This window comes from Trachurus trachurus (genome assembly GCF_905171665.1).
Source record: "Trachurus trachurus genome assembly, chromosome: 19".
Taxonomy (NCBI): domain Eukaryota; kingdom Metazoa; phylum Chordata; class Actinopteri; order Carangiformes; family Carangidae; genus Trachurus; species Trachurus trachurus.
Genome location: NC_139913.1, coordinates 3,176,300 through 3,204,235, shown reverse-complemented (window position 1 = coordinate 3,204,235; position 27,936 = coordinate 3,176,300). Strand labels below are relative to the sequence as shown.

The 27,936-nt window shown below is 40.1% G+C and overlaps 1 protein-coding gene across 1 annotated transcript in view; it reads right to left on the bottom strand.

Annotated features, from left to right (window-relative positions):
- Positions 1–1,082: 1,082 nt before the first annotated feature.
- Positions 1,083–27,936, bottom strand: part of map2k6 (mitogen-activated protein kinase kinase 6) — a 30,252-nt gene continuing 3,398 nt past the window's right edge. Inside the window, exons 2-12 of the mRNA XM_083994427.1 lie at positions 17,026–17,089; positions 15,417–15,465; positions 14,875–14,988; positions 13,452–13,571; positions 12,122–12,238; positions 11,966–12,017; positions 9,951–10,078; positions 8,772–8,849; positions 6,882–7,021; positions 2,928–2,973; positions 1,083–2,337 (exon numbers count right to left, since the gene is read on the bottom strand). Coding sequence (XP_083850553.1) covers positions 2,260–2,337; positions 2,928–2,973; positions 6,882–7,021; positions 8,772–8,849; positions 9,951–10,078; positions 11,966–12,017; positions 12,122–12,238; positions 13,452–13,571; positions 14,875–14,988; positions 15,417–15,465; positions 17,026–17,089 — 986 coding nt within the window. The 3' untranslated portion in view covers positions 1,083–2,259. The remainder of the gene's footprint in view (positions 2,338–2,927; positions 2,974–6,881; positions 7,022–8,771; positions 8,850–9,950; positions 10,079–11,965; positions 12,018–12,121; positions 12,239–13,451; positions 13,572–14,874; positions 14,989–15,416; positions 15,466–17,025; positions 17,090–27,936) is intronic.

Genomic DNA, 27,936 nt, shown 5'->3' with positions numbered 1-27,936 from the left:
ATGGATCGGTCAAGTTTCCAGAGGGAAAACAGCAGTTGTAATAAATAAGAGAAACTGCAGTAAATGTCTGGATCTAAATAATAACAACAATAATTAATAATATAATATTATTAATCATAATAATATTAATAATGATAATAGTAATAGTAATAATATCCAGTTTCTTTTTTCGTGTTGAACAAGGAGTGGAGATGGTTGTGATTGGCTCAGTACAGACAACAAGGAGAATATGGGCAAACTTCTCCCACAACTGACCACAATGTCAACACACACACACACACACACGCACACACACACACACACCTCATGTACAAATGTGTGTGTGTGTGACGTAGAGCTGCATTAAAAATCACCGTTTCATCCTCTCACTCTTCTGAACTTCAGTCTGTTGTGGGTTTTTTGCAGCAGCTTCAGCCAAACGTTTTCTACAAAAACAACTAAATGTTTCACAGAATTTCAGATTCAAATTCTGCAAGAAATATTCCTGTTTCTACTGAACTGTGTCGAGTCGGTGGTAGTTTTCAGTTAGTGCAGAACCGTGTGTAAAAAACTAATAAATAAACAACCAAACTAATTAACAGATTAAATGTTATTAAAATTGGAGTCAGATTTGATCGACTGAGTTGAAATTATTCCTCTGAAAAGAATCAAACTCAGTCTTTAAAAGGTACATTGTGTAGGAATTCCTCCCATCTAGCGTTGTGGTTGTATATCTCAAGCAACTCAGTCGTATTTTTCATGCTGCATTCACCTGAAATTGGGCAGACGGCAGACGGACGACAGCCGTCTATGTAAACAAGTGGTCCGTCAGCACGAGGCAAAACAATACACGTGACAATATGTTGTCATGGCGATGTTGTATTGTTTTACCGTCTTTCTCTGGACTTCTGTGACTAAAATGACATCTGGTTTGTTAGCGACGGCCGTCTGCCCGACTGCAGGTGAATGCAGCATCAGTGCAACTGAAGGTAAAAACATGGCGACACCACATGGCAGCCAGCACCGCTCCATGTAGATATGAATGATATGAACGGCTCATTCAGAGCTGAAAGGAACACTTCACTTTGTTGATGGGGGGATTACTAATTAATGAAAAACAGACTTTTGAACCAAATAATCGATTGTCGTGAATAGATAACAGGAGAAGTTACACAATGTCCCTTTAATCATTAAACGTTTTGAGACATACATTTTTTTTTTCAAGTTGTAGGAAATAAATGATCCAAACAAATAGAAAATCTGTTCCTGTTCTGACCGAGTGGTAGTTCAGGTAACTAACTCACTTCCTGTGCAGCAGTGTTTGACCTGATCGTCGACCTGCTGCTCCACAAACCTCCACAACAGGAAGTAGAATCAGAGGGAATCGTGCAGCTCTACTAAAACACACACACACACATACACATACACACATATTTACCATGCACCAGATCACAAACACACTTATACACACACACAAACTCACAGGCAGCCTGAGCCCAAACACATGTAGTAGACCTCCGCTGTAAAGGAGGGAAAGCCGTTGAAGTGCAGTACCTATATGTGACCACTAGGAGGCGCCCTGACCCGAGGCCGTACGTACGTCTGCAGCTCTTCAACCGTCGTCGGACTCTTAACAACGCCGTGTTTACTCAGAGATATATTCTGTACATGCAGTCAATTAATAAACCGATGCAACACTTGCTTTGAGTATACAAACATTTAGATTATACATAGAGAGCATTATATCATTCATCTTTTATATATATACTGTATTTTATATATATATATAATCTGTTCTGTTCGACCTCTTCGCTTCTGTTTCTCAGCAAAAAAGAAGAAAATAACCTTTTTGTTTGTTTGTTTGACCGTCACGACAAAGCCACACAGTCGCCTCGCTGACTGACTGACTGACAACAACGCTGGAGCAGGAGGAGGAGGAGGACGAGGAGGAGGAGGAGGAGGGGGAAGGGGGTGGGGGGTTGTTGTTTTTTTGCATACAGACATCTTTAGATTATTCCAGATTATAGGAGCCGACTGCCTCCTCCATCCCCCTAACCCAGGGCAGGTGATGTCAACTCCTCACGCTGCTTCTCCTCTTCTGTCCGTCCGTCTGTAGAGGGAGGAAGGGGGAGGAGGAGGTGGGAGGAGGAGGAGGGGGAGGGGGCTGTGATTGGTGCTTCTTGTTTGTTTCTTCTTCCTCTTCTTCTCTTCCTTTTTTTATTTTATTTTTATTTTCCTGGACAGATCTTCTCCCTCCACGGCCGTGCAGGTTGTGACCGCTCAGTCCCCCAGGATGACCTTCACAAAACTGGCCACGTCGGTCTCTTTGGCCTCGTGGGAGGTGAAGAAGGGATGTTGCTGCAGAGGAGGAGGAGGAGGAGGAGGAGATTGATTAACACACTGGTCGATTGGTTGTTGATCAGAGCATCAGTTCACCTGGAGAACACACTGCAAAAACTCAAAATCTTTCCAAGAATATTTTTCTTATTTCTTGTCAAAATGTCTCATTTCTAGTCAAAACTAATCTCTTTCCACTTAAAATAAGACTCATCACCTAAAAATTAACTTGTTTTTAGATCATTTTCACTTGTTTCAAACTAATTTTCAATTGAAATAAGTAGAAAAATCTGCCAGTGAAAGCAAGTTTTTTGTGCTTGTAATAAGAAAGATAAAACTTGATCCACTGTCAGATATTTCTACTTATTTCAAGTGGAAAATTTGCTTGAAAAAAGTAAAAAGTGTCTAAAAACAAGCTACTTTTTAATGTGATGAGTCTTATTTTAAGTAGAATTAGATTTATTTTGACTAGAAATAAGACAAATATTCTCGGTAAGATTTTGAATTTTTGCAGTGCAGACTCTCAGCCAACAGCAGTGTTAGTGCGCCCCCCAGTGTCTGAGTCACGGTACTACAGGATCAACACAGTGTGATGGATGAACAACACTCACCATGAGTTCTGTGTACGTCGGCCGCTCTTTGGAAACTTTCTTTAAGCTGCACAAACAAAAACAAAACAACATTAAGATCAGTTCACAACAAATAAAACAAGAGTTTTACTACTGATAATATAGCTAACCTTTGTCATAAAAAAAGGTAGATGATTGTAAAATCATAAGGCAGGTGTTCGTATTCAAAATAAAGGTAGATGTTTAAAGCTCCATACTAAAGGTAGATGTTTCTATTAAAGCTCCTTCAAAATAAAGGTAGATGATTCCATTAAAGCTCCTTCAAAATAAAGGTAGATGTTTGTATTAACGCTCCTTCAAAATAAAGGTAGATGTTTGTATTAAAACTATGATTGTATTAAAGCTCCTTCAAAATAAAGGTAGATGCTTCTATTAAAGCTCCTTCAAAATAAAGGTAGATGATTCTATTAAAGCTCCTTCAAAATAAAGGTAGATGTTTGTATTAACGCTCCTTCAAAATAAAGGTAGATGTTTGTACTAAAACTTCTTCAAAATAAAGGTAGATGTTTGTATTAAAGCTCCTTCAGTATAAAGGTAGATGTTTGTATTAAAACTATGATTGTATTAAAGCTCCTTCAAAATAAAGGTAGATGCTTCTATTAAAGCTTCTTCAAAATAAAGGTAGATGCTTCTATTAAAGCTCCTTCAGTCATAAAGGCAGGTGTTTGTATTAACGCTCCTTCAAAATAAAGGTAGACGTTTGTATTAAAGCTCCATACAGTATAAAGGTAGATGTTTGTGTTAAAGCTCCATACAGTATAAAGGTAGATGTTTGTGTTAAAGCTCCATACAGTATAAAGGTAGATGTTTGTGTTAAAGCTCCATACAGTATAAAGGTAGATGTTTGTATTAAAGCTCCATACAGTATAAAGGTAGATGTTTGTGTTAAAGCTCCATACAGTATAAAGGTAGATGTTTGTGTTAAAGCTCCATACAGTATAAAGGTAGATGTCCATGTGTAGTGTGATTATAAAGCAGCTCTAGGTTCTATATTAACACTGTGAAAGTATCAAAGCCTCAGTCCACAGAGAAATGCACACAGCCTGTATTCAGAAACTGAGCCTTAAAACCAGCCGTCAGGACTTCCTGTCACTTTGTGATGTCACAACAAAGCCCCGCCCCCTCACCACCTGGACCCACCATCCATCCAACAACAACAACTTTGCAGGATTTGGTTTCTCTGAGTGTTTTATTCTGAAATCTGTTCTGTATTTTATACTTATCTGAAGGATCAACCCTTCAGAATAAAACACAGATGCTCTGTGACCTCTGCGACCTTTAAATCTCTCATTTCAGCTTCACTGTTGTTTCACCTACAAAACTCTTGATAAATAATAAACCTATCAGACTTTGACAGAACTGTAGATCTGAGATTCTCTGTTGTTTCCCAGGACTGAGCAGAAATAGCAGGAAACGACCCAGCGTGAGCGGACTGGCGGTAACTGAGAAAACACACCGCCAAACATAATGAGTCACACACACACACACACACACATGCATTAATGAGAATAGTAGACAAAAACAATTATATTGTGTGTGTGTGTGTGTTTGCCAGTAAACGAGCGCCGTTTCCTGTTCACTGTTTGTTCTCCACAGAGCCGACAAATCCTCGTTCCAAGAACTAAACCACCACACTGCAAAAACTCAAAATCTTTCCAAGAATATTTGTCTTATTTCTGTCAAAATGTCTCATTTCTGGTAAAAACGAATCTCTCTCCACTTAATAAGACTCATCACCTAAAAATTTACTTGTTTTTAGATAATTTTCACTTGTTTCAAACTAATTTTCAATTGAAATAAGTAGAAAAATCTGCCAGTTAAAGCTTAGTTTTTTGTGCTTGTAATAAGAAAGAAAAACTTGCTCCACTCTCAGATTTTTCTACTTATTTAAAGTGGAAAATTAGCTTGACATTTTTTAAAAAAGTGTCTAAAAACAAGCTACTTTTTAAATGTGATGAGTCTTATTTTAAGTATAATTAGATTTATTTTGACTAGAAATGACATTTTGACTAGAAATAAGACAAATATTCTTGGTAAGATTTTGAATTTTTGCAGTGCAGCAACAGTGTGGACGCTGCAGCTCCAGCTCCACACCGGGACCAAGGCCACTGTGGACTCAGAGTGGATCATTAAAGTCACTCAATGCATGAAATTTACTCTATTTCTATTATATACGTGTATATATATACACAGACACACACAGAAATATAAACATCGTGCTCGTGTATATTTGCTGGACGTCCACACTTGACCTGCTGCAGTCAGTTTTTTCACTTTCACTCCTCCATCAATAAGAAACACTGACTTTTCTAGATGCTCCTCTCTACTGCGGAGCAGAAAACTCATCATGACACGACAAAAAAATCTGCATGAAAAAACGTGCAGACATCACGACCGACAACAGCAGCAGCAGCAGGAAGTGAAACACCGGTCTCACATCCAGGTGAAGTGACAGAAACTGTTTCTGCTCTGATCTCAATCTGTTTCCTGCTTCATGCAAATCAGATCAGTGTCATGTCCACACGGGGCCACAGGGGGGCGCCGCTGCACCTGGAGCTGCAGCCTAATACAACAGGAGGAGAGGAAGTAAAGAAGAAGAAGAGCAGCTTCCACAGGATCAGCTGAGTGTTGAACTGATCGGGGATCATTTTAATCAGTGCAACAGGATGTTGTGTCTCCTTCAAAATAAAGGTAGATGTGTTAAAGCTCCATACATAACAGTGCTTTAGGAGTTTTATTACAAACATCTACCTTTATTTTGAAGGAGCTTTAATACAGACATCTACCTTTATTTTGAAGGAGCTTTAATACAGACATCTACCTTTATTTTGAAGGAGCATCTACATTATGACTGAAGCTTGCGGCTTTTTACATTTTTAGTTTTACATTTACACCTTTTTCCCCTCAGGTCTCCGCCCGTCTCCCTCTCACCTACAGTCACACAGCTGGATGACACCAAACATCTGTCTGATCGGCTCAGGGCGACATGTAATTGGGAGTTTCTACTTTTCTTTGTTCCCCATCACACAACACTCAGAATTAAAGAAAATAAATTAAAGAAATTGATCAATATTACAACAATATTGATATATTCCATGCAGAGCTCAAACTCCGACAGGTCCCTGAACACAACACCGTCGCCCTGAGCTCCTCTCCAACTCTAGACTTAAATGAATACAATAAAAAACACATACAGTAGGCTATGTGAAATGTCAAACTCATAAAGGCACCCTCTTCCATTGCATCTGGGAATGTGAGAAGATTCAAACATTTTGAAAGGAAGTAATACTGTACATATAATTTACCAATTTACCAAATCATTTCCAAACCCATTCCCATCTCCACTAAATTCTGTATTTTAGGCCTCGATCCTGAAAATCTCTCCTTAAAATCGCATGAAATTAAACTGATTCATCTCTGCCTTGTCCATGCAAAATGTCTCATTTCCTTGTATTTGAAAAATATATCATATTTATATAATATATTAGTCATTGGCTGAAAGAATTATCATTGAGTCTGTCTTTAGAGAAGCTGACTTGTAGTATTAAACATAGACTTTGTGAATTCTACGAAATCTGGGGCCTTTTCTTGACATTTTCCTGACATTTTCTTGAAAGCAGCGGATCTGCAGTGTTGCCCTTGAGCCTTCTGTGCATCTTTTTTATAATGGGGTTGCACTGTGTGTTTGATTTTATGGCTCTATGTATCCTTACTTTTTCTTATTTTCCATTTGCTTATTTAGTTTTCCTGTTTTTTTTGTGTGCGTGTGTGTGTTTTTTTCTTTCTTTATTTCTCTCTGAACCTTGATGGATGGGGTATTTGAAATTTGTGTTGTATCTTAATGTACACTCTGCATAGCTTAATCAAAATGTCAATAAACATATGTTTTTAAAAAAAAGAAAAAAGAGAGACAGATAGAGAAAGAGAGAGACGAACCACTGAGAGGTGAAGTCCACGAAGTCGGGGGAGAACTGGTCGGCAGGAAGCTGAGGTGACGGTTCCTCCACCACCTGCTTCAGCTGCTGGAACGGCGTTCCCCACGAGTCGTAGGGGAAACGCAGGATGGCCAGCTCGATCTGAGAGAGAGGGAGAGAGGAGGAGGAGGAGGAGGGATTTATCTGTGTCCTGGGTTTAAAGTTTATTCAATCAGGTTTTCAGTTTTCAATTTTCAGTTCATCTCTTACTCTCTAAAGTGTTTTAATTCTCCTCAACATCATCATCACCTTCCTCCTATTTTGTTTTTATTCCCTTTTTACGGCCTCATTTATCCTTTATTCTACTCCTCACTGTCTGCCTTGTTTATGTTTCTATTGTTTTTTTTTATTTCCTCTTCTCCTCCACTGTTTCATTCTGCTGCTCTCATCTGTTTCTTTCTGTCTCTACTCGTTTAATTCTTTTGATCCTTGTTTTAGTGCTTTATACCTTCTGATATTAATATTTCTATTTCCACCTCCCTGCAGTTCCCCCCGGTCTCGGTCCATGTTCTTCAGGTTCTCATGTTGTCGCTTCTTCTGCTTTTGTTCTTGTGTGTTTCTGCTTTTGTAAACTATTGTTTTTAAAGGGATAGTTCACCCAAAATTGAAATTTCTCATTTACTCATTATCTACTCCCCCTCATGTGGACTAAGGGCTGGTAGAAGTTTCAGAGTCCTCCGTGGCTTCTCTGAGTTACAGGGGGTCTCGGCGTAGCAGTGCATGTCCATATAACGGTTGCAAATGGATACCAACTGTCTTCGTAACAAAAAGACACACCAAAAAACATCCAAATACCTCCATGCTGCTCGTATGTAATGTCCGTCTTGTATTGAAGCCCCGAAATGCGAAATTGTCCAAAAAAAACATTAAATAAGTCTATATTTCAAGCTTGTTTTGTAGCGGAAGCTTCTGATGATTCTGACACTTTCGCATATCGGGGCTTCAATACAAGATGGACATTACATACGAGCAGCATGGAGGTATTTGGATGTTTTTTGGTTTGTCTTTTTGTTATGAAGACAGTTGGTATCCATTTGCAACCGTCATATGGACATGCACTGCTACGCCGAGACCCCCTGTAACTCAGAGAAGCCACGGAGGACTCTGAAACTTCTTGAACTTCTTCTCTGAAACTTGAGTGAAATTTCAATTTTGGGTGAACTATCCTTTTAAAGCTGCCCTCTTATTTTAACCTTTGACCTCATTGCTGCTGATAATCTTTATTGATATGCGTGTAACGGATGTTCTTCTTTATTATCTCATCTGTCTCTAAACTGTTTCCTCCTCTCTCTTCTCTTCATCTCTGCAGCTTTTTCCTGTTTCCTCATCAAACTGATTCAAAAACCTTCATCGCCGCTGGTCACGACTCCCGTTCTCCTGAACTAACAGGCGCTCTAACAATCAGAGTGTTTTCTGACTGATTGCTCTCTGTCGAGTCCAATTTAGTTTTATATTTAAAAAAAAAGAAAGAAAAGAAAAAAAAACTGAATCCATAACGAGCTCCTCTGCTCTCATCTCCATCCAGATCAGACTGTGACGTTCAGACCGGTCGGTCGGGGTTAAATCACGGGAACTCGCCGTCGTTTTCTGAATCCTTGACGCAAAAATATTCTCTGAGTCTGAGTTGAAAATATGCAAATGAGCAAACTATGAATATTTAACAGCCCATAATAAAAAAAAAAGTCTAGACACCGAACGTCCAGAGCTACGGCTCATTTTTTCTCATTATGAATCATTTTTACCCTCCACATACTTTTATCTTATTTTTTTTTTTGGTAATCATGGAGCTGTAACGAACTACATAATGAAGTTTAAGTGCGTGAGAGATGAAAAGAGATAAAAGCTGATTTACCATCGTGATTCCTAAACTCCAGATGTCAGACTTGACGTTGTAGCCCTTCTGGTTGGTCTCCGGGTTGATCCGCTCCGGCTGCAGGAAGCACAAAGTCACAAAGTCACAAAGTTACGGTGGGTGTGACGAGGTTAAAGCTGCTTCTCTGAAAAACATCACACAACTCTTCAAATGGAAATATTAATAATTCATGTTTTTTTTCTGCTTCATTAAACTGATCAAACAACATCCTGAGCTACATGAAGCTGCAGCTGCACTTGAACCTCACATCACCGACTCTAAAACAGATTTAAAAGTTAAAGAAGCGACATAAAGAATCATCCCCTCTCTCTTTAAAGGGATAGTTCAACATTTTGGCAAATTGGCCCATTGCCATAATCCCTATAGTCATAGCAGTAGGTTCGTTACCTTTAATTGTCGGTGCAAGCTGTTTTTAGAACGGCGGAGCAGAGCCGTGAGCTGCTCAGAGCTACGCTACGGAATGTAATTTCTTGGTTTCCCTCATCAAACTCATCAAATACAATCCAACAATCCAACAACTCCACAACGCTCTGGTGGACAAGTTGTGACCTGCACATTCACCACGCTATGAGATAATAACACAACGTTACCACACAGAGTTGTTTTAGAGGGAAATGCAGAGACTGCTTGATGAAAAACTGTCCCTGAAGGCAACGCGCATCAGTGGTTTTGCATGAATTTCCCTCTAAAACAACTCTGTCTGGTAACGTTGTGTTATTATCTCATAGCGTGGTGAATGTGCAGGTCACAACTTGTCCACCAGAGCGTTGTGGAGTTGTTGGATTGTGTATTTGATGAGTTTGATGAGGGAAACCAAGAAATCCCATAATGAGCCTCCGTAGCGTAGCTCTGAGCAGCTCACGGCTCTGCTCCGCCGTTCTAAAAATAGCTTGCACCGACAATTAAAGGTAACGAACCTACTGCTATGACTATAGGGATTATGGCAATGGGCCAATTTGCCAAAATGTTGAACTATCCCTTTAAGTTTGTGACGGTGACAATAAAAACTGATGCTGGTTCCATTTTAGCTTTACCTTGTTCAAAGTAGTAATACAAAACAGATGCAAACAATAAATCAGTGAATAAAAAGAAGAAGATTTAGGATTTTAAAATGCCTCAATGAATCATGGGAGTTGGTTAAGCCCCGCCCCCTCTCACCGCCATGTAAGGTTTGCAGCCGGCGTCCATGGTTTTGGCCACGGAGTCGACCAGGTATCCGCTGATGCCGAAGTCGCACATCTTCACCTGGCCCTGCGTGTTGATCAGCACGTTGGAGGGCTTCACGTCTACGGCAACAACACAGGGACACAGCAAGGCTCAGTCGGCGCGAGGTCACGGTACAAGAAGGTTATCATAGTGAAGAAATAACCCCTTCATGACTCTTTAACTTCCCCCACCACAGTTTTTTTTTTTTGCATCTGTTTCTAAATGGGTCAGAAAACAGGAAGTTCAAACCCCGACAAGGTTCAGAGCAGATAAAAGAGACGTTCAGTGTTTCAATCTGCAGCTTTGTCGTCTTTTATGTAAACAGGCCACTACTCCCATACAATGAGGAGATCACATGACACTCGTATCGACTGACTGGACAGAGACGAGTGTCGAATATCACACTGGTCCGCCGAGCTGAATGTATATACTGTATATATATAAATAAATAACACAGTACAGCACATGGACGGGTCTTTGAAGGCACCGTGTGGTAGTTTGAGGCCCGTCGGTGAATCCGCTTCCTCTTCTGACAAGAGACTCATCATCATCATTAAACTGACTCGTTAATAACAAAACAAACCTGCGGATTGAAACTCTGCAGGTTGAGACGCTGTGATAAAAAAAAACCTCTTCACCGATCGATCGATAAATTTTCCAGATTCTACGACTTTAATAAGAGTTTAATGATCCTTCTGGAGTCGCTGCTGAGTGAAGGAGGAAATAAAGTGAAAGTCAAATCACGACGTGGTGTTGATAATAGCCTAGTACTTACATAATGCAGTTATGTATTACACTTTGTGCAATATCTACACACTTGTGCAACTGGGTGTAACACAACATGGCACTTTAAACTGATGTGCACTTTAGGACCTTGTGCAAAACTATCTGGCACTTTGATAAATATTCTTATAGGGCATCGTGCAATACAACCTGGTACCTATGCACTCTTGCACACTTGCACTTTAGCACTTGTCACTTTAACCCAGCAGCACTTATGCACTTTATCTCCCAGAACAAAACTCTTACAGTCCCCCTACCTGTGGAATGTGTTTGTCAATATGTTCTTCATTGTCATAGTCGCCTTTTTGTCTTTTTGTGTTGTCTACATTATTATGTGTAATGTGTACTGTTATTGAAATGTTTTTATTAGCATCTTGCTATAATCCGGCACATTTACATGTTTTTGTCCATGAATGTTAGAGGTGGGAATCTTTTATTATCTCACGATTCGATTCAATTCTGATTTTTGGGGCTACGATTCGATTCAAAATCGATTTTCGATTGAAAACTATTTGATTCCTAATTATTTCTGCTTCAGTCTGTCGGTGTTAAAGGTTCCTCATGATCTACTCCAGTCTGCTTTACAAGACAGAATGACTGAAGTGTCTAAACTTTTTCACATTTATTGAGTTTTAAACATTTATCCATGCTTAGATGGAATTGTTGAAACTGTTGCATAAAAGCAATATCACAAAATTAAAAGTGCCTCATTATTTAAAAAAATAGTGCAGTTAAACATGCTGCCTTTTAAATTCTAAGGAAATGGAGGCCGAGAGCTTTGTTTCATTTTTTTAAATCGATTTTGGGACATTTTATATCGATTCTGAATCGTATTAAATGAGAATTGCGATTCTTATGAATCGATTTTTTGGCACACCTCTAATTAATGTGCATTGTCCCATTCAAATAAACTAATACAGTAAAGTAAAGTGAAACTGAACTGAAACGGGCTCATTCACATGCGATCATATGATGTTTGCACTGATCAACACTGAGATATTGATCATTGCACTGATTCTTTTATAGAGTCTGATAATAAAAGAGAAAAAGTGAGTTGAAAGCAGATGAAGACAGATCAGCAGAGAAGTGGATGGAAAATGACTGGACGTTTTATAGAGAGCACAAGTAGCTCAGTTAATGGACGAATGAGAGACAGAGAGACAGAGCATCAGTGTGTCTCTTACCTCTGTGAATGACTTGCAGGTTACTATGCAGATGCTCCAGAGCTTTTACTATCTGTAACAACAACAACAACAACAGTTAACAAACAGATCTAGTTACATAACGAGTTGTTTTGTCATCGAGCTCATGAATAATTAATGAATAATTAATGAACCCACTGAGACGGCCATCTTGCCCAGGATGTCCTCGGGGATGCTCATCCCCTTCTCGATCACCTGCTTGTAGAACTTGTCCAGGGACGTGTCCATCAGCTCCATGCAGATCCACACGTCGCCCTGGCAACGAGAGAGAGAGAGAGAGAGAGGGAGAGAGAGAGATGAGGGAAAAGGAAAACAACAATAACAATAAAAGCTCCGGCGGATTCCAAACAGACAGGAAGTGACAGGTTTTTCCAGCGGGGAGGAAATCGCTGCTGCAGGAAGTTTCCTGCATCCGAAAAACCTGCAGAGGATTCAGTCATCGTCATGACGACCCCAGGTCTGCTGCATCAAGCTTTAATTATCTTTTATATTCTGCTTCATTTTCTGTTTAGTATACAGTATATACTTGTATGTTCACAGACTTCACATCATATCAAATGTAAAATAGGAATTAAAATTAACTTTTTTTCTTTTTTGTTACTCCAAATTGTCTCATAAAAAAACCACAGAAAGTTTCATTTAAATTTTATAAACTGGTTTAATCTCATGTCACGTCCACATCCACATCTGAAATCATCAAATATCCAGTTTTAGCAAAGATGAACAGAGGGTTCTTGAGCCACGCACACACACTCATACCTACTTTGTAAGTGAACACTTTCTAATTTTGTTTTTCTAATGCTTGAATGTTGTTTTTATTATTTTATCCACTCCAAAGACAGTTTAATCAGCACCACTGAGCCCCGGACAAATTTCTGTTAGCGTTACCATAGCGTATCATAACATATTGTATCTATTGTGTCATATTGTATATTATTGTATTGTATCATATCCTATTGTATCCTATCTTATTGTATTGTAATGCATTGTATTGTATCATATTGTATTGTAACATAACGTTATGCAATGTAACATATTCTCTCCTAACGTATCATATCTTATTGTATTCTATGGTATTGTAACGTATCGTATCGTAACGTAATGTAATGCAATGTAACGTAACGTATCCTATCCTATCCCATCGTATCCTATCGTAACGTTTCATATCATATCCTATGGTATCGTAACATTTCATATTGTATCTTATCGTATTTTGACATAACTTATCTTATTCTATCATATGATATCTTATTGGATCCCTATCGTATCGTAACATATCCTATCCTATTGTATCTTATTGTATCATATTGTATCGTTAACGTTTCACATTCTATCTTATTGTGTCCTATCTGAACGTATCGTATCTTATTGTATCTAACACCAGTTCATCAACGCTCAACAACACTAAAGTGAGTCGACAGTCGACAGCCAATCAGTGAGCAGCTCCAGATGCTCCGTGTGTGTGTACCTCTCTGAACAGCGCTCCGTAGAAGGTGACGGTGTAGAAACAGTCCACCGTCCTCATGGAGATGTCCAGGTCCATCAGCAGCCGCTTCTGCTCCTGAGTGTTCACCGTGGCCCGGATCCTCTGACAGAGGAGAACACAACAACAACAACAACAACATGAGTCACACACATCAGCAGCTTCTGTTGATTTTCCTCTTTTTTATCACTGTGATTGGTGGAAACCATAAGAAGCACTTTGTACGTCTCTGTAAAGTTATTATGTGTATTATGATTCTCCCTCGGCAGCACCGAGGCCTGAACATGAAGCTAATTGATGCTACGAAGCAGCCGAGGCTATAAAAAGAAATCAAAGTGCTTCCAGCCGGAGACGTCGTTATGGAGGGAAACTGTCTGAGAAGACGTGGAGGACGGGAGGAGATAAAGCTGCAGAAAACCTCCACTTCGCCTCCACATCTGGAAACAACAACAGCAGCAGCAGAGCCGGTGCCAGATGTTTCTCGTCCCTCGTCGCTCGTCATTGCTTTCATCAACGAAAATTATGACGAAATATCATCGTCAACGAACCTTTATCATGTGACGAAAACGAAAACGAGGCGCAACGTAAATAATAGTGGCCATGTGACGATAACTATAATAAAATGTATAATGCCATATTGTTGACGAATAAAAACGAGACTAAAATGTGGATTACAAAACAAAAACTCTGCTAAAATATCTCTTCATTTTTGTTGATTGTTGATTTTGTTGATGTTTGTGTGTGCTGCCACTGAACGTAAAAACATGGCGACACCACATGGCAGCAGCACCGAGCTTACCCGCTCCATGTAGATATGAATGATATGAACGGCTCATTCAGAGCTGAAAGGAACACTTCACTTTGTTGATGGGGGGGGATTATTGATGAATGAAATAATCGATTTTCATGAATAGATAACAGGAGAAGTTACACAACCTTTAAAACAGGTTTAAACTGTTTTAAAGGAACAACGAGGAGTTTTGGAAAAGTGAAGTGTTTTCTCACTACATTTATGAGCCTCCGCACCGTGAAATTCTTTGACCGGCGCAAGACAGACTCATGTTTTCATTCATCAAGAATTAAAGTCAGAGGTTGGAAGACGATCACATACCGTCGTAGTTCCCACCATAAACGGAGATTCAGCTGCGTTATTCTCATAACTCGCCACGAAACCGAAAGTAAAGAAACGCTGGTCGGCTCGCCCAGCATTTCCACCACCACTAATAATAACAAAATAACCATAGAGACAAAACCATAGATTTATCTAAAATGGGCCCAAGTGGTAACGTAGATTCATCCACATTAACGTGAGACTTTTTTATAAACAAATAGAAACTCCTCGTTGTCCCTTTAAACCTTCAAAACCAACACCAGTCCCTCGTCCTTCGTCCCTCGTCCCTGCTCTCACCTTGACGGCCACGATCAGGCCGCTGGGCACGTGCCTCATCTTGTCCACCACGCCGTACGCGCCGCGGCCGAGCTCGCAGATCAGCTCCAGGTCGTCGGCCTTCATCTCGAAGTTCTGAAGAAAGAAAGAGACGACAGGTAAACAAAGCGGTGAACCTCCAAACAGCTTCTTCTTCTCCTTCTTCTGCAACAACAACAAAGGGAAGCAGAGAGTTGACTGGAGGCCAAGTGGAGCAGAGAGAGAGAGAACAGCGACTCCACCAGTGGAAAATTCCACTTATTTGATGAGTTTAAAATAAATATTTTTCCTGCCCGATGGGCAATAAAAGACATTCCAGTCTCCCCACAATCACAAGTGTTGGACTCAGCTGTAATGTTCAGCCGGCCGATCTTTACAGCCAAGAGAGAGAGAGAGAGAGAGAGAGAGAGAGAGACGGACCTGACTCGACCAAAAATACACAACAGAGGGAGAGTGATGTAACAGAGCGAAGGAAGAAGGAGAAGAATGACAAGAAGCCTGAATGGGATCAGATGATAAATTACCTTCTCTCCGATGGTTACACAAGCTTTAGAGTCCAAGTCTCTGGGGGGGCTGGAACACACACACACACACACACACACACACACACAGAAATGTCAGACATGATAGATGTGTTTGTAACAGAGCTGCAGATTTACTGTAACTGATAAATCAACTGGAATGAACATGAAATGTGATAAAATAAAAAAGCTCAGGAAAGAAAAAAGTGGAGTTAAGAAGTTTTTGTTTTGTCATGAGGTCTGTAACGACACACCAAAGTCACGATTCGATTCGTATCTCGATTTCTGACCCACGGTTCGATACACGATTCGATTCAATTCAAATTTTTTAAGGTTAAAAAAAGAAGAGATTTTGGTAGCAAAATAGTCGATCAAGCACTGGTCAACCAAAAAAACATTAGCCGACTAAAATCTCGTTGGTCGCAGGAAAAAAAAAACATTTGGAGCCGCATCTTGTCAAAATTAAGTCAAAATCAATATGACTGAACTGTATACAGTATGAAAGGCTATAGGGCTTTTAATTTGAAGGGCCAGATACAGGAAGTCGTGACACGCACTCGCTGTCAGTTTTTAGTTGTTATGTTTTTTTTTTTACACGGCACGGCAGGTCCAGTCCCTACTTTTTTTTCCTTGTCAAGAGCGACTTTTTCCGATTTTTTTTACACAGGTTCGTGTCTTAGAGTGTCGCGGTTTCGGTTTCGACATGTGTATCGTTACAGGCCTATTTGTCATCATTGGAAAAAAACCATTAAAAGATACTTATAAAAAGAAAAAAACTAAAAAGTGCATGGAGTAAATGAATTAAAAATAGAAGAGAATAATAAATGGATCCAAATCTATATAAAATGAAAAATCTAATAGTAGAATAGCAGAATAACAAAGGACATGAGATGATAAATCAAATAAATAAACTTTAAAAACAATAGAAAACAAGAGAGTTTATACATTTTTAAATCAAACATGAATAAATGTTTCATCAGTATATCTCACTTTGTGAAAAGTGATTCTGAATGTGACTAAGTTGAGTAAGTTGAGGTTTTGTGTTGTTTGTCAGACTAATAAAGTAATAAAAACATGTCCTTAGGCTGTGAAATAATATCATAGTTAAAAATAATGAAAATAATCATAAGAGTTATAACTAGAGAGTTAAATCAGACTGTGAACACACATTTTATTTTAGTAATAATATTATATTTATCTATGTTTATCTCACTTTCTGTCGATTTTTCTTGCTATTCTGGAGTTTATAACAAAAAAAAATGATTCTGAATGTGAATGAATTGAGTAAGTTGAGGTTTTGTGTTGTTTGTCAGAAACATAAAGTAATAAAAACACGTCTTTATTCTCAAGAATAAATGGATCAAAATATATAAAATGAAAAATCTAATAGTAGAATAGCAGAATAACAAATGACATTAGATGATAAATCAAATAAATAAACTTTAAAAACAATAAAATATTAAAACTTTTACATTTTAAGGGTTTATACATTTTTAGATCAAACATGAATAAATGTGATGAAGCAGAGTTTCATCTCTCTGAAACCAAAACGACTCGTCTGCTGCTTTTTAATGACGATTATTCAATATATCAAATATATAAAGAGTCTTACACTGCCACAGCAGCCGGCTGCTCGAACGCTTCCTTGGGGATCTTGAGCGGCGGCCTCCTCTTACCTGGAACACACAAACACACACACACATCATCAGAAAACACACACAACCTGCAACACACACCATCAGATTACAGATGTGTCCCCAACTACATTCTTCCTGTCCATAATTGTCATTTCAGATATCCACAACTACGTTCTTCCTAGGACAAATGAAGTCACTTTAACCATTCATGTGTATGGGGTTTGTCATTACAGATATCTACAATTCAGTTGCAGATATCCGCTATGTGAATTACAGATATCTGTAACTGAATTACGACTAGTACTAATTCCAGTTTGAGATATTTACAATTTGATTCTGACTAGTCATAATTCCAGTTCAAGATATCTCTAATTCACCTCAGTTAAAGATATCTACATGTCCCTTTGCAGATATCTTAAATTAAGTTTTGACTAGGAGAAATGAAGTTGTAGATATCTGTAACTGGAATTATGACTAGTCAAAATGACGTTGTAGATATCTGTAACTGGAATTAGGAATAGTCGTAATTCAGTTACAGATATCTGTAATTCACATAGCGGATATCTGCAACTGAATTGTAGATATCTGTAATGACAAACCCCATACACATGAATGGTTACAGTGTATGGCAAGCGGATTTAACATTTAAAAGCTAAGTTTGACTATCCGGAATTAACATTGTAGATATCAACAACGTCTTTCTGACTGGTCGTAATTACATTTTTGAATAGTTGGATTTTTTATTCAAGATATCTGTAATTCAGTTTTGCCTCTAGTCAAAAAGAACATTTCAGATATCTGCAACTACGTTCTTCCTAGGACAAATGACGTCACTTTTGCCATTCATGTGTATGGGGTTTGTCATTACAGATATCTACAATTCAGTTGCAGATATCCACTATGTGAATTACGGATATCTGTAACTGAATTACGACTAGTACTAATTCCAGTTTGAGGTATCTACAACTTCATTTCGCCTAGTTAAAACTTAATTTAAGATATCCAAAAAGGGACATGTAGATATCTTTAATTGAGGTGAATTAAAGATATCTTGAACTGGAATTATGACTAGTCAGAATCAAATTGTAGATATCTCAAACTGGAATTAGTACTAGTCGTAATTCAGTTACAGATATCTGTAATTCACATAGCGGATATCTGCAACTGAATTGTAGATATCTGTAATGACAAACCCCACGTTGTTGATATCTACAATGTTAATTCCAGATAGTCAAACGTGCCATATGCACTGTGTGTGTGTGTGTTGCAGCAGCTGCTCTGGGATCAGTAACAGGCAGCTGAAGTTTGTTTGTTTGTTTGTTTGTTTGTCAGGTGAGAGCTCAGGCCCCGCCCCCTGCTGTGATGTCATAACACGCTATTAAAAGTAAAAGTGAAGAAGGCGTGTCGCTGGAGCGGCGCCAGACAAGGAACTGGAACATCTCGCTGTCATGACAGAACACACAAACACACACACACACACACACACACACACACACACACACACAGTAAACACACACACAGTACACCACTAATCTGTGGACGGAGCAGTCATTCAAAAAGCTACGACACACACACACACACACACACACACACGGTCACAGTGTCCTGGTCTGTTCAAACAGAGCAGGGTGTGACTCTGTTTCCTCCTCCTGCTCCAAACTCTGTAAAACGGCTTTGTTGCACTAAAATGTCACCGAGCCTCCTACAGACACACACACACACACACACACACACACACACACACACACACACACACACACACACACACACACACACACACACACACACACACACACACACACACACACACACACACACACACACACACACACACACACACACACACACACACACACAGCGGCTCTCTCTCTCTGTCTGAGCTCAAACACTGATCGATCTGATCGGCTGCAGCTTTGTTCTGATCTGGACTCAGATTCACTGAGTCTGATCAATCAACTGATCGATTGATCGTCTGATCAGAGTCTGTTTGAGTACGACGGAGTGTTAGGGCCACGTTGAGAAAAAAAAAAACACAGACTTCAAGAATAAAGTCATACATTTACGAGAATAAAGTCGTATATTTACGAGAATAAAGTCGTACATTTCCTACGAGAATAAAGTCGTACATTTCCTACGAGAATAAAGTCGTACATTTCCTACGAGAAAAAAAGTCACAACATTACGAGAATAAAGTCGTAAATTTACGAGAATAAAGTCGTACATTTCCTATGACAAAAAAGTCATAACATTACAAGAATAAAGTCATACATTCCCTACGAGAAAAAAGACATAACATTAAGAGAATTAAGTCGTAAATTTACGGGAATAAAGTCGTACATTTCCTACGAGAACAAAGTCAAAACATTACGAGAATAAAGTCCTAAATTTACGTCTTTATTCTCGAAGTTTGTGATTTTTTTATTTGTCAATGTTGCCCTAATACTTATTGCAAAAACAAAAACAAAAGTTTTTATAAAGACTCCCCCCTAATATCAGCTCCAATAATCCTGTATTGATCAGGTCTCAATAAGAATTGATCAGTTCGTGCAGGAAACTCAACTTCAACATGTCGACCAGTAAAAAGTTCAGATTCACAACCAGACGGGGATCAAAGAGACGAGAGACAGAGAGAGAAAGATCGTTCTGCCTCCAGCTGCTCTCAGATCAGATCATGAGACAAGAGGCAGCATGCTCCTCAAAGGAAGATTTATTCTGTTATCAGTCTACTTCAATACACACACACCCACACACACACATGCATGCACTCACACAGATTTTCAGATTGTGAAGCTGCAGCAGAAACATGCAAATCAGCTTCAGCCTGAACCTGCTGCTGCTGCTGCACCAGGAGAGTAAACAGAGGAAGAAGAAACACAGAGGAGGAGGGGGGGGGGGGGGGTCGGAGGGTCAGGTGATTATATAATCTATGTGGCTGGCAGGAGGAAGCTTTGTGCTCAGCTCTGTATCACAACAACACAAAGAGATGATGGTTGGAACAAGAATTCAGGTCATCGCCGCAATTAGAGCTCAAACAATCTGTCTAATAACTGATTATTGAGGGAAAATCCATCAATAAGACACATTTTTTTGCTTTTCTTACTTATCCCTGACAGTACAATTCATGTTTTTTGGTGGTTAGTATGTGTTTATGACGATTTATCACTTGTTCTTATATTTTAAAAAACCAAATAAAAACTGTTTTGTATTCATAAAATAATAAGCAGATTAATCAATGATGAAAATAGTTGCAGCTTTTAGAACAAGAACAACAGCAAATGTTTTCACGTTTGTAAGATCAGCTGATATGTGTATGTTTCTGGCCACCAGGGGGCAACAGAATGATAATAATTCTTTAAATTCTACGTCATATAGGCCTAGAATAAACAAATAATCGCCTCTTTACACCTCATGTAGCTACAGTAGCAGCTCATTTCTGCACAAACATCACAGAATGAGAAAATGAATCTCATTAGAGCATTTAGAGGTTAGAGAGAAAGTCTCACTTTTCAGATTGTACCTGCAACATCATCGACTAAAACTGACTTTTAATGACGAGAACAAAGCTGCACCTCCTGAGCCGTCAGTCACAAGTTCACAACATGATTAATATACCGACTGTAGTCATGAGTTCATACACGCACAACAACATTACACATCATCTAAGACTGTGGTGGAGATCTGACTCTTAGCTGCAGCTGCTGAATGAGTCAAAAAAGGACAAAACCACGATGTAGAGAGGAGGAGGAGGAGGAGGAGGAGAAGGAGGAAGACACAAGACAGAAGTATAAATCACCACCATCATTAATGTTTAGTTATCATCAAATATCAGCAGAATCAGAACCTAAAGGACCAAACAACAACGTCTGAAGCTGAAACGCTGAAGAACCAGAAGCTGCAGTTCCTCTAACGGCCACTAGGGCGTCGCTCCAACACGATAGAAGACTCTGCATTGTCACTACCCGATTTGCGACGCTACCCGATCTGTGACAAAACTGGTCTGCGCATGCGCAGACCGGCCGCCATCTTGGACAGCTGCCTACGGCAACTCCACTTGGACAAACTTCATTTGGGCACTGCCCGATTTGCGTACATGCTTAAAGTTCTGTGAATTACGGTAGGCTGTGAAAATGATTAAAAAATAAAATAAAATAAAAACCGCGGAGGTCCGTCATAAGACAGCTGCGGCAGACTCGTTTATTCAGTGAGTGTTGTGGTAGTTGTGATTGTTTGTGGTTGTCATGGTGATGAGGCCGGCGAGAAAAGAGGACAGTAAACATTAAAAGTCCGCCTGTGTTCCTGTTTTCTGAGCATAAAGATCCAGACCACCACAACGAACCCTCAATTTACATTACTAATAAAGTATTTAAAAAAATAAATTAAAAGATAAACCGCCTCTGGCGACGCACATAGGGCAGTGATCCTAAGTCAATTCAACTAAGTTTGTCCAAGTGGAGTTGCCGTACGTGGCTGTCACAGATCGGGTAGCGTCGCAAATCGGGTAGCGACATGCATCTCGGTCTATTTTAAAAAGAGATTAAAACTAAAACTGCTGTTGAAATGTGTTTAATTCAAGCTTCGGTCGCTGTGATTTGCTTCATGTACCTGACGTGTTGTTATTGTGTTTAAACTTTATAGTCTCTGTACTTATGGAATTAGCGTAGGTTGTTTTAGGTTAGAATCGAGGTAGAAATAGGAATTGTTTTCATGATATATTGGGGATGAAACTTATCAACCAGCGTTTCCCATTAATAAACAAATAAAAGAGTTTGTAGTGGCTGCAACTCTCTTTCTCAGACGTGCACTTCTCGCGGGATTTTGAAATCTCGTGAAGTCAGAAAAAATTCCCCCGAAAAACAGAAAAAAAAATTTGTCATAAAAACGGAAAAAAAAAAAATCTTCGCACATCTATTTCTTAGGCAGGTTCGTCGGAGGGTGACACTTTTAAGTCAAAATTAGAAAAAGAAGAGTTCCCGCACCCGCACACATGGCCAACTTGCAGAATTTATTATATTGCAACGTTTTCAAGCAAAATCGGAAAAAATTATTCAAAAAATAAAAAAATAAAAATAAAAAATAACGAGAAAACCATAAATAATTACCCCGAAAAACAAACCAAAAAATAAATTACTCAAGTGAATGCAAATACGCTTCCGTAATATGAACTGAAATTGTATTTGTATTTTAAAATAAAAAATAAATAAAACAGAGTTGTGTTTCTCAGATGAACCTAAGTGAGAATCATGAACTCAGTTTCTTTTTCTTCTACCATGTTGTTGCCCTGTGTGTGGACTCGTCGTTGTCGTGGTGTTTTCACACGTGCTCTGCAGCTCTGACCTTATCTAGAGACTTCGCCCACAGGAGCTTAGTGTGTGCGTGTGTGTGTGTGTGTGTGTGTATGTGAGAACACAAATGTCTGAATCAGCTGAACCGGACTTTACCCTGCTGCCAGCTCCGTGGTGCAGAGTCCGTCTGACGTCCCACTGAGCCCATGTGTGAGCGCAGCGGGTCAGCGTCAGTGTCACAGTCCGTAACGCTGTTCAAGTCTCTATCTGAGTTACGACCGGAAAGAAATCAAACCTCCTCTGCACGTTTACAAAAAGTCTCAGGATGAACCGTCTAAAAATAAATAATATCCCGAGTCAGACTTTTTCTCCAGATTCTGTTGCATAACTCAAACTAACACACAATTCCTTCCTTTCTTCTTGCTGAGCTCAGCAGCATCAGACTCGTGCAGAGAGAGAGAGAGGGGGTTAATTAAAAGCAGCAGTACGTAGCCTATCGTTCTCAGTGATTTGCAGCACATGAGCTCAAGTATGCAGCAGAGAAACATGCCAGAGGGAGGGAGGGAGGGAGGCCGCAGGGAGTCGCAGGGAACGGGGACGGGAATGGGGACAAGACGAGACGCTCCTCATTCCCAGTCCAACCTGCAGGAACAAGGAAGAGGAGGAGGAACTGCGGCGTCGTGTGCGTGTGAAATGATCATTTTCTGGAGCAGTGACCGAGAAGAACCGAGGGCAACAATGCTCCCAGTTTCTGCCACGCCCGGTGTGAGCGTCGGTGCACTGCACTCAGCCTCGTCGTGTGTGTCTGTGTGTGTGTGAGAGAGCAGGGAAGTCAGAGTGATAATAAAGCTGCAGCAGTGTGTGTGAGGCCTGATAATGAGGCCTGGATGACGGGGACACATGGTGCTGCTGCTGCTGCTGCTGCTGCTCACCCACACATGCACTCCGCCTGGAATCCCAACAATCCCAAATGTTCCTCAATGGAATTCCACAGAGTCAGAGGAAGACAGATCAATCACCGGGAGGGAGGAGGGAGGAGGGAGGGAGGAGAGGAGAGGAGGGAGGAGGGGGAGAGGGAGAGAGGAGAGGGAGGAGGGGGAGAGGAGAGGGAGGGAGGGGGCGCTGGACTGCAACTACTGACACAAGAAGGGACAGGAAAAGAACCACACAGGGAGGAGGAGGAGCAGCAGTGGGAATAGCCTATAGCCTACTGCTTTTTAGTTAGTTTAGCTTGTAGGTGGGGTCCTTGAGAGGGTTCAAAGGGTCCACAACTTTTTCTGGAATCTTTTTTTTTTTTTTTTTTGAGAAAATATAGAAAATTTACCACAAATTATAGAATTTTTTTAGAAAACTTTTTTTTTTTTGAGAAATTTTACCATTTTTTTCTAGTAAATTTTTAACTTTTTATTTATTTATTTATTTTTAACTTGTTTTAAATTTTTCCTGAAAATTGTTAACCACTATTTTCTAGCAATGTTAGCCTGACCATCCAGACTATATCATTAACATGTCTAGTGTGTCAACGAGCGGTAGACCTCGGCTCAATCCAGGGGGCGGGATGAAGGCTGTCTTTCAAACTGCCTCTGCACCAATAGGGTAGCGCTACGACCAATCAGAGCAAAGAGCAGGATGACGTTAGCCTGACAAGCCAATTACAATGTAATGTATGTCGTCATGGCGTTAAGTCGCCCAACGACTCTCTAAACAGATAGAGCGCTGTGATTGGTCAACACAAACGGTGTTCGAGCTCAAAAAGTTCCTATGGCTCGTTTCTAGACCCACCTACGGAGCAAAGAGATTTGCTGCTGCTAGGATGCAGATAGATTTATAGGCTAAAGATTTGCACCATTGGCCCCAAAATGAATGTACATTGACTAAAAAAAGTAATGTTCTTCAGTCTCAGAACAAATATTTGTGTATTAGCTTCAAAATTTTGTCCAACGGGGGTCCGTGCCGTGGTCTAATTTGTTGATGTAAAAAAGTTTAAGAAAATCTGACATAGACTATAGTTAGATAGCTTTGTTGTAGTGGGTATACTGAAATATTACTGCATTTTCAGTGGGTATACATGGGTATCACACAGACTACACCACTGGGGGGGGGAGGAGGGGGTGAGGGGGGGTCGGCTGGTCAGGAGCAGAGAGAAAATAACTCGTGTTGCCCGCCGCCCTGCGACCGCTCTGGCAGCTCCGTGAGCGACTCTTCACTTCCAAAGATGGCAGCTCCCTCCTTTAGGTTCCAGCTGTCGGCCGCTCCTTTGGGAGTCATGCCGTCAGCGGCTCGCGCTACACTTCCTGTGCACTCGGCTCAACTTCAGCGACACACACACACACACACACACACAGATAGTAGAGAGGGACAGAGGGACAGAGGGAGCGTCGAGTGCAGAGCGGTGTCAGCTTCAGGTGTCCTCGGAGCAGGAACTCCGAGTCCGGGACAAACAGGACCGAGGAACAACACCGGGGCCTCCTCGGTCCTCGGGGGCCCGACTCGACCCGGGGGCCGCTGCTCAGACAGACCTGAGGAGCTGCAGGTTTACAGGAGTGTGTGAAAACATCAGTGGTGGACAGTAACGGAGTAAATTTACTTGAGTACTAGGGGTGGGAGAAAAATCGATTTACATAAATATCGCAATATCTTTTTTGACGATTTTTTTTTCAAAAATCGATATATATATATATATTTTTTTAAATATTGTGCAATGTGCATTTGTTCGCCTTTTTTACATACAGAGAGTACAGGTTTTGAAAAGGGTTTAAGTTCACTTTATAATGGAGTATGTTAATTTATAGGCTCCTACAGTATTTGTGTGCAGATAAATGTTAAAAATGCTAAAGACTAAAAATCGAGAGAATCAGCAATATCGTAGAATCGCAATTTAAATCGAATCGCCATCCAAAACAATCGTAGAAGAATCGAATCGGGAGAAAAGCGTATCGTCCCAGCCCTATTGAGTACTATACTTGAGTACATATCCAGAGGATTTGTACTTTACTTGAGTATTATTAGATTTCTTTGGTACTTATTACTCTTACTTGAATACATTTCCAAGAAAACATACTTTTACTTTTACTCAAGTTAATTTCTAGGAAGGCTGAAAAGTACTTTGTCAAAGAAGGAAATCTATCACAGTGCAGCTCTCCACTGGGATCTACGTACGTACGTAAAACTGGAAATACGTCATCTAATCCGTCCCCATAAGGAAACCGCCAAAGTTCTCACAAACAAGAGTTAAAAGCTCCTTAAATTCATTTAGAAAAAACTGTAGTAATTCATTGATGTGAAAAATAAGAAATGTAAGAAATGTACTCTGTCCATCTCTGGAAAAAACATGGTGTCACAATAAGAGTGTAGTTGTGTAACGAGTGTTGGGTGAATCGTGGAGCTGCAGCGTCAACGTCGTGTTTCATCACCGACCGAGTGACTCAAAAGCTGTAAATGCTGCACTTCCTGTGTCTCAGGCCTGAACCTGCACGAGCACCAGCCACCTGAGGAGAAAACCTCCACGTCTGCTCCACTGCACAAAGCTGAGCCGCTCCTCTGATCATCCATCAATACGACAGCTGATCAACCAGGAGATGAGCCCATCGGCTCCATAAACGTGTTTGGCTGCGTCACGTATGTCAAAACATATTCAAACACATTTCTCACAATGTTAAAGGAATTCACTCCTTCACTGCAAAAACACATCATTAAAAAATACCTGAGACATTAAACACGATAAAAGTCTCATGAATATTAAGTTTAAGTTCATATTTGGAAGTCAACAAGTCACTTTTCCACAAGTGCTGTAAAAGGTCAAAGGTCAGAGCACAGTGCTAGTTTAGTTTAGCTTAGCATGATAGCATCAGTGTTGGACCCAGTTATAAAACTGATTACCAAGAAAACTGTTGCGTTACCTCTTTTTGTGTGTGTTTGACCCTTTAATTTACAGGCCGTTAATTACATGATAATGTCAAGAAATAGCCTAGAAATAACGGTCCATTTCATAGTAATGTCATGTTTTTCATTAAGACAACAGATTACACGTGCTTTTCATGCATGCATGGAATTTTTTGGGAAAGGCCAGAATTTTTCTCCACCAAGTCGTTGCAATTTCTACGCAATCAATCTGTATGTCTTAGCTATATTTCTCGACATTACTATGAAATTGACTGCTATTTCTAGACACTATGACACAGTTAATAGTTATTTATTGGCTATTTCTTGACATTATCAGGTAATTAACGGCCTTTTTTAAATATAAAATGCTCAAATGTGTAAAATTACTTGGATTTGCCCCCATAAACTCCTAACCTCCCATTTATTATGGGTTAGTTCCAAATAAACAGCTTTTTTCCAACTAGATGGACTGAAAAAAATGTGTATATAACGCAGCTACACTTCAACGGGTGTATTCATTTGTGACGGGACTTCTTGGGTCAAGTAACGGCGCATTTTAATGTAAGTAACGGTAACGACGTTATAATAGGGGAAACTACTTGTAGCATCATTTGTAACGCAGTTATTCCCATCACAGTTTAGCATAACTGTAGAGCAGAAACGCCGCTGCTCCATCACAGAGCAGCTGCGTCTGTGTCTGTGTAATGGAAAGCTGTGTTTGCAATCCCATAATAATCACCACCAGCAACGCTGCAGATCCACATGTGAGATTAGCACTCATAAACGAGGCTGCAGCCGTTAGAGCGTCAACAGTCCAAACATTTGAGTGAAAATATGCAAAAACAAACAAAAAAAAAAAACATAAATAAACTTCCGTCCTTTTTGTTTTTCATATTAAAGCCTCAGACACTGGTGCAGGTTTGGATATCTGATGATTTTAAGAATCACTCAAATAAAACTGAGTGGTTTAATCTGCAGCTCGGTCTCTGCTGTCAGATTTCACTCTGTGCAGATGTTTCCAACAAAAGGAGGCACATCTGTCTGCAGCAGCCACCAGCTCACTGCTCAGGTGTTTAACTGCAACACACCAGAGCTTTGAGAATAAAAAAAAACAACAGAACAGGTGTAAAAAAAATAAAAATAATGAAAGTCCGTCAGACCAACAGCAGCTCTGAGCCCAGAAATGAACCAAACTTCAACTTTAACAAACAGACGACACGAGAGACAGGTGAGAAACACAACGAAGCAGCTGCAGATCAACATCTGGATCCACCTGCAGCAAAGTCCTTTATCTCAGCATCGTGAATCTGCAGCTCCACCCTCCTCATCCTCCTCTTCCTCCTCCTCCTCCTCCTCCTGCTCCTGCTCCTCCTCCTCTTCCTCCTCACCCCGACTCTCTCTCATCCCATCTTAAATCTGGAAACCTGCTGCTGCCATCACAACCACAGAGGAGGAGGTTACTGCAGGTCGAACTGACACCAGATCATTTGTGTCTCTTCAGAAAAGAACAACACAACACAACACATTCACATTCACATTCACACATTAAACACAAAGCCGAGGGGGATAAACAGGAATTATTTCATGGTTCTTGCCACGACAGAAGTTGCTGTATACACGGCTCACTCACTCAGTCGCCCCCCCCCCCCCCCCCCCCTCCTGCCCCTCCTGCCCCCTCCCCGCCTGAAAAGAGAAGTGCAGTTCATCTGGATCATCTGAACA